Source organism: Pelophylax lessonae, assembly GCF_965119305.1.
Source record: "Pelophylax lessonae genome assembly, chromosome: 12".
NCBI classification, from domain to species: Eukaryota; Metazoa; Chordata; class Amphibia; order Anura; family Ranidae; genus Pelophylax; species Pelophylax lessonae.
This window is the reverse complement of record NC_138779.1, coordinates 150,409,220-150,424,528: the sequence shown is the minus strand read 5'-3', so window position 1 is coordinate 150,424,528 and position 15,309 is coordinate 150,409,220. Positions and strand designations below refer to the sequence as shown.

Below are 15,309 nucleotides of genomic sequence, written 5' to 3'. Positions count from 1 at the left end.
CAATAATCCAGTTTAGTCAGCATATAAAAACATAAATTAAAAATGTATTTTGTACGAATTACTGATTTACAGTTTTACACACATCACACAACCAATTAAACAGGATTTCTTAAACAAATATCCATCAATAGATTTGCCAATTAAAGAAGATGGATAGGTTGCATCACAGACACGTTTCAATAATTCACTTCCTCAGGAGTTGATGCTACTGACAGTGTGAAACTCAGCTTTGTAGAAGCCATTCATTAAAAACTGTATAGATTCTAGATGGTGACCATTGTGGGAAGTCTGTCCCAGAAGCTGTGGAGGCGGGGAAATGAGGACCTAGAGACATCACTAGGAAATGGAAGCAAGCAAATATAGCTTAACCAGGAATTTGCCCCCGCACTAATCCATGTATCCATTCAGAGTTTCTCCAAATTAAGTGTTAGCAGCAAGTTTACCAGATTTGGCTTTCCGACAGAATGCCATGGGGCATATTTTGACTTTTTTCTAGTCTGCTGTGTAGATGTCTCTGGCTTTAAGTGCCATCAAGGAACAAATCTCAACTTTGGTATACTTTTTCCGAGACCTATTGCATCTCATTCTTTAGTTAGTCTTTGTGCAGGGTGTTACATGGATCGTTGAACCAGTGCAGACCCCCACTTGTTTCCATTATACCCTAACTTGGTCTTGTCTATTTTTGCAGACTTCTTCTTTTAAGCCTATCTGAGAGATTCCCTTATGAATCCTTAAGCACAAGGTTGTCTTTTGGTTGCCATTGCCTCTGTTTACAGGGTCTTGAAGTTGGCTGCTCTTTCCTGCTAAGAACCCTTCCTGGTTCTTCATTGGTATATGGTGGTGTTGAGCCCTCAGTCCACTTTCTTTGTTTACCTGAATCAGGACATAGTGTTGCCATCCTTTTGTCCTAATCCTAACTATCCTAAGAGGAAGATATTTCACTCTTTGGGTGGTGTTTTAGTTTACCTGAAGTACACAGGTTTGTTTTGACAGTTTGATTCCCTGTTTGTTCTTCCATAGAATCCTCGCAGGGGGCAGCAAATTTCTCAGGCCTATGGCATCAAGGGCAAGGTTTCTTCTTTCACTGTCATGGACTTTTACACCAGGAGTGTCAGTACATCCTAAGCTATTCATTATTAAGCTTCTGTTTTTCAGTTGCAAGGATGCAACCTGTTTTTCTCTTCAAACATTTCCAAAGGTATACCAGGAAAGCATTTATGCCTCTGCAGGACATCAGTTTTTGGCAGAAGGTTTTGCAGGCCGCATTTTTTTGGATTGCCACCTTTTCTGTTTTTGAATGTTTTGGCCTTGTGTTGTTGCAAAGACCTCATGTTCTGTGCTTTGGAACATCCCAAGTAGTCATGAATCTTAACTCTTCTGTGTCCTGAGATGTACGAATAGGAATTTAAATTCTTTACCTGCAAACCCCTCACCCCCCTCTTCTTTTTTTTTTTCTTTTTTTTAACTCAAGTTATAAATATTAACTCTTCTGTGTCCTTTTATGCACTCCAAGTAAATTATTTTGCATGTGAACCAAAAATCCTATTATTTTTTTTGTAACCTACTTAAGTTACGAGCCCTGGCACGTTGCATCCATTTCAGCTTTAATTAGTTAGGATAAAGGAAGTGAGGTTCTAGTATAACCACTTCTACTCTCACAGAACAGGCATTCAGTACCGCTTAAATTTGACAATTATTCTTCAAGATTTGACCTTATACATCCAAAAACATTAAAGGGACACTGGCATGACAGGTTAATTGAGGCTGCCATTATTGAACCCTCCTTTAAAGCAGAGTTCCACCCAAAAGTGGAACTTCAGCTTTAAGTGCCCCTCACCCCCTGTGGCATGTAAGATTTTTTTATTTTTTTGGGGGGGGGGGGGGTAGCGGGTACCTTGATTTGACAGGTACCCGCTCCCACTTCTGCTTGGGCAGCCTAGGCAGCTCGAGCAGGAGTTCTCTCCCCCTCCCTCCCTGCAATCCTCTGGAACACGTCTCAGAAGATTGCCCGGCCATTTACGACGCGCAGCTCAACATGCACAGTGTGCACCAGACTGTGAAGCTGCAAGCTGTGACAGCCGTGTGCCTACACTAGTGATGCCGGCGCCGCTGAGAGGGAGAGGAGCGAAGCTTCGGGCGGCCGCATCGCTGGATCGTGGGACAGGTGAGTGTGTGTTTATTAAGTCAGCAGCTACACTTTTTGTAGCTGCGGACTTTTAATAAACACAAAAACAGCTGGAACTCCGCTTTGAGAATACAAACTCATTCTTATGTTCTGACTTCCAACATTGTATGAGTGGCTGACCTAGGACAGATAAGAAGCTCTGACACTTATTTACTGTACACTGGTTGTAGGACTGTGACTGACACATACTGCAGTCAGACACAGTTGGGCATCTAGCATTTTCAGAAGGAGCCCTGGAATAGCATCTTCCATACTTCACTTATGACTGTCTCCCTTTAAGTTCTGGGCAGCTGAATTTGCCTGTGCATGGCAAGCTTCGCACTTTCATATGCACCTATCTTAATAGTACAATCCTGCGATAAGGTCAGAAATAATCAAATCTCTCTTATATTTCAGGACTGTATCCGTTCTGCACAGCCATCTCCACCTCTTCAGTCGGCGACCATAGTAACAGCTGGAGAGAATCAACCAGCCCTGCTTACCCACCAGCTTCAGCGGTAATGTCTCTTTCCTCCTAGGAGAACTAGAAGAGTTTGTGGTCATGTAACTGTGTGATTTGCATTTGTAAAGTGTTATATTTAATCACCAAATAGGTTGTAGTCTGCCATTTAAAAAGCACTGTAAAATGTACTCATTAAGTTATCTACCATCCTCAGGACTGTAAGGTGGCATGGGCCTGTTGGAGAAAGTGCAGCTCAAATAACAGGGGAGGGAAAAGGATCACAGACGCTGTGCATAGTCCTTCCTCCGTGGTGGCAGATGAGACTCGTACTCAGACTTGAGGGCAGGGTTAAATCTGATTGGTGGCCGAGGGAAAGAATGTTAACAAACCTCTTGTTTTGGCATTCTTCTCTGACACTGGTTACACACGCAGCAATTTTCTGTCAGTGGCAACCACTTTCAAACAAAGTCCAACAGATCATGGCAACTGACCACTAACTTATTATATATTTATATTTCTATAGCAGGGGTGGTGATAGGATGTGTTGATCACTTTTGCAACTAAATGCTGGTTGAAGTTCAGTTTGAAATTTCTGTCTGTATTACAAACAATACATTTAACGCGTACATTTTTTAGTGCTCTTTTTAATGGCAGACTAGAACTTATTTGGGGATTAAAATCCCCCTCAGGCCTCTGAGTGCAATTCACTTGGGCTAACTTACCTGGGCTGCACTCAGAGTGGTGAACATATTTATTAATGGACTCATGCATGGTCGCATTGGAACATATAACATAAGTTACGGCAGTATTTTGGCACCCAACTATGTAAAAATTGCCATATCTGAAATTCAGTTTTAAAACCTATAGGTTCTCTTTAGGCCTCATGCACACAGGGCATTTGAAACAATGAGCTGCAAAGCCAGTTCAGACGCCAGGAAAAAGCAACTGTAAAAACGTGCTTTCTCTAACGTTCATTGACGGACGCAGTTCCTGATGCATGTCAGTAGGGTTATACTGCCCCCTACAGGAGTAGGACTCTAGACAGAAAAAAAAGTTCTGGCTACGCCTATGGGCAGTCCCAGAGGGTACACCCTCTCTCTTCCTGCATAGGATGTCAGTTTTAATCTGTCTTGTCAGGAGTAAGGATCTAGTTCCCTGCTGGGATCTCTGGTCCTGGCAAAGTTTTTTCTAGTTAATATTTTTTTCGTTCGCTTTTCTCTGGATTTTTTCCTGTGAGATCTACAAGTCACTCTGCCGGATCTGGGTAACGGGCTCGATGTATAGATCCAGTGGTCACCCCTGCTGGCCAACGAGCACGCGCAGGCCTTAGCTCTGCGCTAGGTCGGCCAGGAGAAGTCCCACTGGCCAGGGACTGGCCCTAAACGTCTCGCCAGGTCGCATACGGCTGGATCTGGGCCCGAGTCGCAGTGGTCCTATTTGGCCGACAGCCCCCCCCCCCCCCCCCCCACTTCGGTGGAGAGGGGTCCTGTCTGGAGATGGCGTCCACCTCTGTTCCTGGTATGGTGAGTATATGTCGACCCCCCCCCCCCTCTTCCCCTAGCGGATTTTTGGGGTGGACGTGGGCCCCTCCCTGGGACGGTCGGACCCTCACAATCCTGGGTTCCCCTCCGTCCTGTCACGCACCCCCTCTGCTGCATCTTGGTACTTTTTTTTTTTTTATGTTTTTCTTCTGTCACTTTTTCAGCTTTTTACTGATGGCTTCCCCTAGTGCAACATGGACCCTACAGATCATGTGTCCCTACCTGACCCCCTCGGGAGGCCGCAGTTGTCTACTGATGCAATTTCGGAGGTCCTGGAAGCGTTTGTGTCCAGGGTGGAGGTGGTCTTTAAAGGGCGAGGTGCTAAAAAGCGCCCTCCGCCTACCCCTGCCTCATCTGATGCCTCGGGTTCTGAGTCTGATTCAGCCACCGCAAACGCAAGTCTCCCTGCGGGGTCTGCTACCTCGCGCCCTGTCTCCTCTGACAGTGAGGATGACATTTCTACCTCCGCTGCCGCGCAAAATAAGGCGCTGGTGGACGCACTAGTTGTTTCTGTGCTTGAGATCCTGAAAATGGAGGACGCAGCTATGGCTGTGACTGGGGCGCAGGTTACATTTGCCACTCACAAGCCATCCAGAGGGGCATAGGTTTTTTTTCCTTTCCTGCATATTTTGTCAACATGCTCAAAAAAGAATGGGACCGCCCAAAGCGTTCCCCTGGGGTGCCTAAGCAGATTGCTAGGTGCTATCCTTTTGAAGAGCGCCTTATAAAGAAGTGGACTGTGCCACCTACGGTGGACCCTCCAGTCTCAAGACTGAATAAGGCTGACGTTATCCCAGTGGAGGTTTCCCAGTCCTTTAAGGATTCGGTGGATAGAAAGGCGAAGGCAATATGTACTCCCTGGCAGGGTCTGCACTGAGAGTGATGTTTACGGTTGCCCTAGTCACGCACTCGTTGACTGAATGGGCTAAGTTACTACGCCGTGACCTGGAGGGAAAACAGGTTCCCTCTGACTTTGAGGAGCTGTTGGACCAGCAGGGGCTGCAATTTGTTTGTGATGCCGCGCTTGACACTGCTCCCATATTGGGCCAACTGTCGGTTTCGCCAGTGGTCCTTCGGTGCATACTTTAGCTGAAGTGCTGGTCTGCGGATCAGACTCCAAAGAAGGCCGTGACTGATCTTCCTTTTCAAGGAGATCGCCTGTTTGGAGCTACCCTGGATGACATCATTAAGGGCCTCACAGGGGGTGAAGAGTAACTTTCTTCCACAGGCTAACAAGGGTAAGGACCCTCGTCGCTGACGGGGTCCCTCCTTCTCCGCACACAAAACGTTTTTTCGTTCCTCAGGGTCAGTTGATAAGGCGAAGCCCTTCAAAACTCCCTCGGGCGGGTGCAAGCGACCCTGGTCTGGCTAACAAAAGTCCAGTTTCTCCAGACCTGCGGACAAGACCTCCTCGGCCTGAGGTTGCGCCCTTACCTGCATCTGGGGTGGGGGGACGTCTTTGCCGGTTCCCGACCCTGTGGCTATCCCCGATACCAGAAAAATGGGTTCAAGAGGTCATACGGTCCGGTTACAAGATCACGTTTTCTATCAGTTCCTACAGTAAGGTTTTCCCCCACCAATGTGCAACTGTCCCCGGATTGCTTGCTGGCGCTCTCTGGGGCAGTTCAGGACCTGGTGCAACAGGGGGTAATAGTTCCAGTCCTGTGTGTGGAACGTTTTCAGGGCTTTTATTCAAACCCGTTCATAATTCCAAGGAAGGAAGACAAGGTACAACCAATCCTGGACCTGAAAGCACTAAATTGCTTTGTGTGAGTTCAGACCTCCATAGACATCAAAGATGCCTACCTTCACATCCCAATCTGTGCAGGACACCAATGGTTTCTCTGTCTTGTCATGGGAGAGGATCACTATCGGTTTGGAGCATTGCCCTTTGGTCTCGCCTCTGCTTCTTGGGTCTTCACAAGGTATTGGCCCCGATCCTGGCGCTGTTGCGGAAGCGGGGGATATCGGTCCTGGGTCACCTGGAAGATCTGCTTCTCCGTTCGGAGTCTCCTACGGTGCTGGAAACAAATTTGACAATCACCATCTCTGGAGGAGTTCGGGTGGATTCTGAACCTTCAGAAGTCGTCTTTGGGATGTCACCATGGATGCAAGTCTGTCCGGATGGGGGGGGGGGGGGGTTCTCGGCAGGTTGTTTGATCTAGGAGTCTAGTCCCTGGAAAAATCCAGGTTACCGATCAATGTTCTGGAGCTGAGAGTGATCCGGCTTTGCCTAGGAACGAGTACCTACAGGGTTGTCCAGTGCGCATTCAATCCGACAATGCCATGGCCGTGGCTTATGTCAATCACCAAGGGGGCACCAAAAGTGCTCTTGCAGCCTTGGAAGTGGTGGGCATCCTTAGTTGGGCAGAGCGCTTTGGTCCAGCTCCTTCCTCTTTTCACATTCCAGGAGTGGAAAATTGGCCAGCGGATTACCTCAGTCGACAAGCCTTGGATGCGGGGAATGATCCCTCCATCCGGAGGTGTTCAAGCAGCTGTGCCTTTGTTGGGGCTCTCCAGATATAGATCTGTTGGCGTCTCGGGTCAACAGAAAAGTACAGAGGTTTGTGGCCCGCTCCCAGGACCCTCTGGCAGACACCGCAGACGCGCTGATGGCCCGTGGGGTCAGGATCAACTGATGTATGCCTTTCCTCCTCTCAAGTTGCTGCCAAGACTTCTTCGCAGGATCAGGGCGGAAGGGATTTCGGTCATTCTTGTGGCTCCGGACTGGCCTCGCAGAGCTTGGTACGCTGACCTGGTCAGTCTAGTCACAGATGCTCCTTGGAGACTTCCTCTCAGGAAAGATCTACTGTCTCCAGGGCCAATCGTCCATCCTGCTTCACGGTCGCTGGCTTTGACGGCTTGGATCTTGAAAGCCAGGTGCTGAAGCACAGGAGTTTGACTGCTTCAGTGATTCCCTCTCTGCCTAAAGCGAGGAAAGCGATTTCAAGGAAGATTTATCATCGTACATGGAAGTCGTATATTGTGTGGTGTGAGTCTCTTGGGGCTCCCCCCCTCGCTCTTACTCTGTGGCTCAGATCTTGCCTTTCCTTCCACGGGGAGTTGATCAAAAGCTGGCCTTGACGTACTATCAAGGGTGAGGTCTCAGCCTTGGCAATTTTCTTCCAAAGGCCATTGGCCCTCCATTCCCTGGTGCGTAACTTCATCCAGTGGGTGCGACACTTGGTACCTCTGGTGCTACTTCTGTTGTCACTTTTGGGACCCTAATTTTTGCTGCCTTCGAAAGTATTCAGGAGATTCCCCTGCTTACCTTATCCCAAAGGTGGACTTTTTGGTGGCTATCACTTCAGCACACAGGGTGTCGGAACTGGCAGGGTTGTCCTGTCGTACCTGGTGGTTCACAGGGATAAAAAGTGGTCCTTCCTTCCGAAGGTAGTATCCAGTTTTCACTTAACCACTTGCTGACCGCCGCAAGTAAATATACTGCGGCGGTCAGCCCCTCACAGGCAAAGTGACGTATATTTATATTTTTTAATATAAACGTCACTAGCCTGGGAGGGTCTGGGGAGCGAGCGCGCGGTCACGGACCCCCCCCCCCCCGCGCGCGCGTGCGATCGTCGGGGGAGAGGGAGAAAGGCAGGCAGCTTGTGTAAACAAGCTGCCTGTCAGTTCTCCCTGTGTAGAGACACTGATCATACGGTTCTACTATGTAGGACCGTTGATCAGTGTCCCTACACCTCAAGCCACAGCCAATCACAGTTAGAATCACGCCCCTAGGGACACACACAGTCCCTCCCTCTCAAATAAAGTTAACCCCTTCACTGCCAGTGTAATTTTACAGTAACAGTGCATATATATAGCACTGATTACTGTAGAAATGTCACTGGTAACCCCAAAAATGTCATTCAGGGGTCCGATCTGTCCGCCACAATGTCGCAGTACCACAAAAAAAATCGCAGATCGCCGCCATTACGCGTTAAAAAAAAAACAAAAATGACAAAAATCTTTCCCTTTGTTAGTAAACGCGATAACTTTTGCGCAAACCAATCAAAATACGCTTTTTGCGATTTTTTTTTTTACCAAACATATGTAGCATAAAACAAATTGGCCGAAAATGTTAAAAAATTTTGATTTTTACTTTTTTTTTTTTTTTTTTTTTGGGGAATTTCATATAAAAAAATGTGAAAAATATTGTTATTTTTGCAAAATTTACGCTCTTTTTTTTGTTTATAGCGCGTGGTCAAAAAATCGCACAGGTGATCAAATACCACCAAAAGAAAGCTCTGTTTGTGGGGAAAAAAAGGATGTCAAATTTGTTTAGGTACAGCATTGCACGACTGCGCAATTGTCCGTTAAAGTCACGCAGTGCCGAATCGCAAAATACCCCCTGGTCTTTTAGCAGCCAAATCCTCCGGGGCTTAAGTGGTTAAATGAGGACATTGTGTTACCCTCTTTGTGTCCTAAGCCAAAAGGCATCCTAAGTAGTTTGCATTACATACTCTGGATGTGGTTCGGGCAATCAGGGTGTACTTGGCAACTACTGAGTCTTTTTGAAAGTCAGATTTGCGCTTTGCTCTCACGGATGGTCCACAGAAAGGGCTGCCTGCGTCTGCTGCGACTATTTCCAGATAGATCAGACACAGTTGTGCAGGCTTATTCAATTAAGGGTTAGGTTCTACTTTTCCCTGTTAAGGCGTATTCTACCCGGGCGCTTAGTGCTTCCTGGGCTTTTCGCCATCAGGCATCTGTGCTTCAGGTTTGCAAGGCAGCTACTTGGTCGTCTGTTCACACCTTTACCAAATTTTATAAGGTGCATGTGCTGGCATCTGCAGATGCCTCTTTAGGCCGCAAAGTTTTGCAGGCTGCTGTTTATGGGGCTTTTCGGCCTTCCTTGAGGGTGTTTACTGTTTGTTTCAGGTGGACCTCATTTTGTTGTTCTGATGAGTCCTATGTTGCCTGGTTGACTATGTTTAGCCTTGGGGGGGACTTGTTTTTTTCTGCTGTTCCCACCCCTCATTTTATGGCACTGCTTTGGGACATCCCTACTGATATGCATCAGGAACTGCGTCCGTCAATGAACGATAGAGAAAACTGGATTTTTGACTTACCGTAAAATCCTTTTCTCTTAAGTTCATTGACGGACGCAATACCCGCCCCTCTATTTTGAGTCGGGTTGGTATTACTTCTCTGACACTGCTTTGATAAAAAAAAGGACATCCTATGCAGGAAGAGAGGGTATACCCCCTGGGACTGCCCATAGGCGTAGCCAGAACTTTTTTCTGTTTAGTGTCCTACTCCTGTAGTTGTCAGTTTAGTTGTCATAGGATGTCAGTTTTAATCTGCCTAGTCAGGAGTAAGGACCTAGTTCCTTGCTGGGATCTCTGGTCCTGGCTAAAAGTTTTTTTTATAGCTAGTTTTTTTTCCTAGCTAGTTTTTTTCTAGTTAGGTTTTTTCACTGGATTTCTTGCCTGTGAGATCTACAAGTAACTATGCTGGATCTTGGCAATGGGCTGGATATTGGTCACCCCAGCCAGCCAGCGAGCGTGCGCAGACCCCAGCTCCACCCTAGGTCGGCCGCGACATAGTCCCACCGAACGGGGACTGGCCCTGCGAGTTAAACGTCTCGCAAGGTCGCATACGTCGCAGCGTTCCTATTGGCCGACACCCCCCCCCCCCACTTCGGCGGCAAGGGGTTCTGTCAGGAGATGGCACCCGCCTGTTCCTGGTATGGTGAGTAAACTGTCCCCCCCCCCCTCCCCCTGGCTGGTTTTGGGGTGTGCGCAGGCCCCTCCTTGGGAAAGTTGGACCCTCACGTTCCCGGGTTTCCCTCTGTCCTGTCACGCACCCCCCCCCCCCTTACTCACTACTGGGGCTATGGGCGATTGGAGCTACTCCTGGGGGCTGGGTCCGGGCGATTGTTCGTGCAGGGGGGGGGGGGGAGATTTACCTGTCTCTCCAGGGCCCCCTTTCCGGTCGATCCCGTCCAGGAGGCTGGGGGTTCTCCTCGAGGGCCCTTAGAAGCTCCGTAGGCCACGTGGTGCCACCAATTTTCTTGTAGCCTACATGTGCGGTGAAGATTGGTGGCTATCTTGGTACACCCAGCACAGCCATTTTGCAGTGGATCCCATTGTAAATCAATGGCAGCCATGTTCTTGGAGCCACTTGAGGCCTTTTTTGTGGTGGTGGAGCCCCTCCCTATACCCTAGTGCTGACACTCAAGTTTCTCTATGAGGATCAAAATCGCTGCAGGCATGTGCTGTGTAGACGTTCTGGGCCTCCCTGGTGCATCTTTGGTGGGGGGTTAGTCTGGGGGGGTCTCTCTCTCTGCTGGGGGTCTCTGTGCGTTTTGCCTGACCTTTTGGGGCGCTATGACGCGGTGGGATGTTTTTTTGCTACGGGTACTTCTTCCGGATCCGTCCTTCCTTCCGAAGGTGGTTTCCAGTTTCCATTTAAATGAGGACATTGTGTTACCTTCCTTGTGTCCTAAGCCTACACATCCTATGGAATTTGCATTGCATACTTTGGATGTGGTTCGGGCAATCAGGGTGTACTTGGCGACTACTGAGTCCTTTCAAAAGTCAGATTCGCTTTTTGTTCTCACAGATGGACCAAAGAAAGGACTGCCTGCATCTGCTGTGACTATTTCCAGATGGATCAGACAGATGGTTGTGCAGGCTTATTCCATTAAGGGTCAGGTTCCTCCTTTCCCTGTCAAGGCGCATTCTACTCGGCTCTTAATGCTTCTTGGGCTTTCACCATCAGACATCTGTGGTTCAGGTTTGCAAAGCGGCTACCTGGTCGTCTGTTCATACTTTCACAAAGTTTTATAAGGTGGATGTGTTGGCATCTGAAGATGCTTCTTTTGTCTGCAAACTTATACAGGCCGCCGTTAAAGGGTGTTTTTACTCTCCCTTGAGGGTGTTTAATTTTTTTCAGGTGGTTGTTTTGAGGAGTCCTATGTTGCCTGGTTGGCTGTGGTTCATTTTATTTTCTGCTGTTCCCATCCCAAATGTTTTTATGGCACTGCTTTGGGACTTCCCTACTGCTATGAGAACAAGAAGACTGCGTCTTCCTGTAAAATCCTTTTCTTTGAAATTCATTGATGGACGCAGTACCTGCCCCTCTATTATTGAGTTGGGTTGGTATTGTTTTCCCTGACACTGCTGACATCCTATAGCAGGGAGAGAGGATATACCCCCTGGGACTGCCCATAGGCGTAGACAGAACTTTTTTCTGCCTAGTGTCCTACTCCTTTAGGGGCACCATAACCCTACTGCTATTGAGAACAAGAAGACTGCGTTCGTCAATGAACTTCAGAGAAAAGGATTTTAGGCAAAGACAAAAATCCCATTTTTAGAAGCGTTTTTCATTGGCGTTTAATGCACGTTTTAGCCACGTTTAGCAGCATTAGCGTTTAGCAGCCTTTCTCTGCCCTCTTCTATTTTCCAACCTCAAATCCAACTACTACAGATTAGAAATGTCTGACGTGGCCTAACACTGTATACAGCGTTTAGCAGCCTTTTAGCAGCGTGAGGCTTTTTACAGCTTAATGCTGCTGCTCCAGCTGGCCCTGTTTTAAAAGCAGCTGTAAAAACGCCCTGTGTGCATGAGGTCTTAATGTTATGGGAAAACACCCACTTCTAGAAATGGGTAGAAAATGTCAGAATCGGATGGAAATATTTTTTACTGCATCTTTTAATGACCGTATACATTGTCGGACACATAACCAGTAAGGACCAAGTCCTGAGAGTTGCACAAGCTGGATTGATTGTACACATCTTACAATGAATGGGAGTCCAAATGAAACAGCTTTTACCCTCAGTTTGTTCTGCGAATACTTTGGAGAGGCTTTGTGTGTTGTGTTACTCATGCTACTACCTTTTCTTTCAGACTGCGAATTCAGCCTTCTAGCCCTCCTCCAAACCCAGCCAGCAACCACCTCTACAGACAGCCAGACAATAGTCCTCCTCCAACTTCCAGTGCCATGCTCCAGACACATGGTATTTTTCCTTATGTAATCAGCCTGACATGATACTCATGTTTACTCAGTGGTTGGTTTTAAGTCAATAATGTTTGTTTTTCCCTCTTCCCCTACAGGAGCCCAACCTTCCACTCAGTATCAGGGGATGCCTTCTCACAGTGGTCTTTACCAGTCCTCTAGCAGTGACTCCCCTCCACCCAGCATTACACTGCCTCGCATGAGCATTCAGCAGCAGCAGAACCAACAGCAATCTGCACAACAAGTCACCATCCAGGTGCAGGAGCCCTCAGAAATGACTGGAGCTTCGCGGGCAATCCCAGTGAATCCTTGTGCCAACCTACAGATGCAGCGAGCATCGATTATGGCTTCTTTGGGCAGCTACACCCACAGACCATTATCTAAGCAACTGAGTGCTGACAGTGCTGAGGTGCACAGGTAACAGTGGACAGAGGAGGGTGGATTCACGGCCTAAGAAAAAACTTGTGCCTGTAGTATTTTAAATTTTTTTGCTTAGTTCTCTGGCTGATTAAGTTGGAACTCAGATGTTTGCAAAAAGGGAAAATATGGCCTTATTGTTTTCTATCTTTTAAAGTGGAAGCTTACTCAAAACCTAACTAACTTTAAACCTACTCTAAGCCTAATCTGTCAAGCCATGTAAAGACCAAATCGCTATTCTTGTTCTGAAGCCGCTCCGATCTGGTCCCAGAATGAGCAGTCAGTGGCGGCTTTAGTGTGTAGGAGAGGCAACCGACAACAGGATCCCCATAGTATGTTTATGGGTGACGCCACTTCCCAGGCATTACAGGACTAGATAGATTAGGCTGGGGATGTGGCAGAGAGTAGGTTTAAGCTTTAAGCCTATACTAGCTATGCAAAGTTAGTATCGCTTACTCCCCTGCTGAGCTTTTGTGCTCTGACAGGGAGACAGCCCCCCGACAAAACACTCTGATTAGCTTTCTCTGCCATCGGCTGAGAGTGCTGATTTGGAGTTGGTTGGGTGCAAGTTTTTCAGCATGCACGGCCAACAGAAGCCGGTCAAACAGTCGGCTTTTGTTGGACAGACTGACATACATATGGGCCATACGTCTACCTGTTTTCTTTGATCCGGCAAATGTCTCCTGACATTTGGCCCGTGTGTACCTGGCTTTAGCATTAGGTTTTGACCAAAATTCCACCTTAAAGACGAACACCTGAAAGAAAAACACATAATGAGCTAGTATGCATCACATACTAGCTCATTATGAAATACTTACCTAAGAACGAAGCCCCCGCAGTGCTGACCGCTTACCTGTCCATGGGCGACATGTTCTGTCTCCCTTCTTCTGGGTTTGCGGCATCCGGCCATCTGATTGGCTGGAGCCGCGATGATGTCACTCCCGTGCATGCGCGTGGGAGCCGACGGTAACGGCACGGGGCTCTGAAGGAGCGGCACGAGCGGCCATTCCTTCAGATCGCATGCGCCAGTGATGTCACTGGCTGCATGAAAAGTAACTATCTCCTAAACGGTGCATTTTTAGTAGATATTTACAGTACCTATAGGTAAGCCTTAATATAGGCTTACCTATAGGTACAAGATGTAGAGGAGGGTTTACTTCCTCTTTAAGTTTGCCTTGGAATCATTTCCTGATAATTTTTTTTTTTTTGAAAATTATTTTTATTGTAAGTTTTACGAAATAGTACAAAACAGAGCTTATCGGGCATACCCAAGCTCAAATAAAGAACAGTAAAAAAAAAACAAGGGGGGGGGGGATGCAAAGATAAGGAAAAAAAAAAAAAACACCACCATGTGTCGATACGCTCATATCACATATTTAGGTTGGCACATTGGATATTGTAAGGAACATTTCAGCATTCAGGGGTACAATGTAGGAATTAATGAACTACCTAGCTATTCAGGTCCTGAGTGTCGGGGGGGTCAGCCATTATTCAGATCATACCTGAGGGGTCTTAGTACATCAAAGTCAACTAAGGATGCACACACTGTCTATTCATCCACATTGTCTGCATATGTAGAAGAGGCTTCAATCCATATGTCCCATACTTTATGGAATTTTTTGACACAACCTCGAGATAGAGAAGTGGTTTTTGTAGAGTGGAAGGGCCGAGTTTACTAAAAGTAGTTTATTGATGGGGCCTTGGGGGCTTTCAAGCGGAGGCCTTGCGTGCATAATATAGTAGCAGGCCCATGAATGTTTTGACCACTCTGCTAGGAGCCAAGGTGTCCACAAGCCCCAACAAGCATATTTCTGTTGTCAGTGGTACATGGATGGTGGTGACCGATAATATGAATGTTGTGACTTCAGATCAGAACTTCTTAATCTGATGGCATATCGAAAAAAACATGAATAAAATCTGCTGATGAAGACGCGTAGTTTGGTATGGAGGGGAATATTTAATGTAGGCGGACAGGGGTGAAATAAATCCTATGCAGGATTTTAAATTGGATTAGTGTATCCGTGGAGGAGACCAGGCATGAGAGAGGGTATCCTCAAATAGCTTCCCAGTTCTCCCCTTCCAGTGATGGAAAGTCATCCATCCACTTGGTCCTGAGAGATTCCATCCCCACATGTAATTTGGGCAGAAGGTTTTTATAGATATTCGATAAAGGCTTAACCAAGGATTCACCCCTGAGCAAGTCCTCAAGGTGGCGACGTATAGAAGGCCACCTGGGAGTCCTTGAACTGAGAGCTAAAAGCATGTCTGAGCTGTAGGAATCTAAACAGAAACCTGTTGGGAATGTCATACAATTCTTTTAACTTATCGAACGTCCGTAACCAGGCCCCCCAGTGCATATCTGCTCCAAATATTTAACGTCCCTGGATGCCCAAAAACCACGATCGGGTATCCACATGAACTCTCGAAGGTTTGGATTAAATCAAAGAGGTTGATGTGGTGAGACATGACTTGGTAGAGCCGGGCACGGAGAGCCAGCTGCAGACCATTCCCTCAACACCATTTTCATAGCCTCCGTTATAGGAAAATGAGCAGCTGAGCCACGATAATGGAGGTTCCTTAGTGCCTCATAAGAACCTAGGCAAGCCACTTCCAGAACCACCGCTGCATTGGACTTACCTGAAATAAGCCAATTATGTGCATGGGATAGTAGGGCTGCCAGATAATTATATAAATAAGGGCAGACGAGACCACCCTCCCCCCATGGTCTTTGCAATACGGGTAATTTGAATCTAGGCTGACCCAA

General features: G+C 47.2%; 1 protein-coding gene across 2 annotated transcripts in view; it reads left to right on the top strand.

Moving 5' to 3' along the window:
- The window catches only part of SIK3 (SIK family kinase 3), a 390,005-nt gene that overhangs the window by 341,026 nt on the left and 33,670 nt on the right, over nt 1–15,309 (top strand). For both annotated transcript variants that reach the window (XM_082274215.1, XM_082274214.1), the window contains exons 18-20: nt 2,582–2,682; nt 12,020–12,129; nt 12,227–12,545. In XM_082274215.1, the coding sequence (XP_082130341.1) occupies nt 2,582–2,682; nt 12,020–12,129; nt 12,227–12,545 (530 nt within the window). The remainder of the gene's footprint in view (nt 1–2,581; nt 2,683–12,019; nt 12,130–12,226; nt 12,546–15,309) is intronic.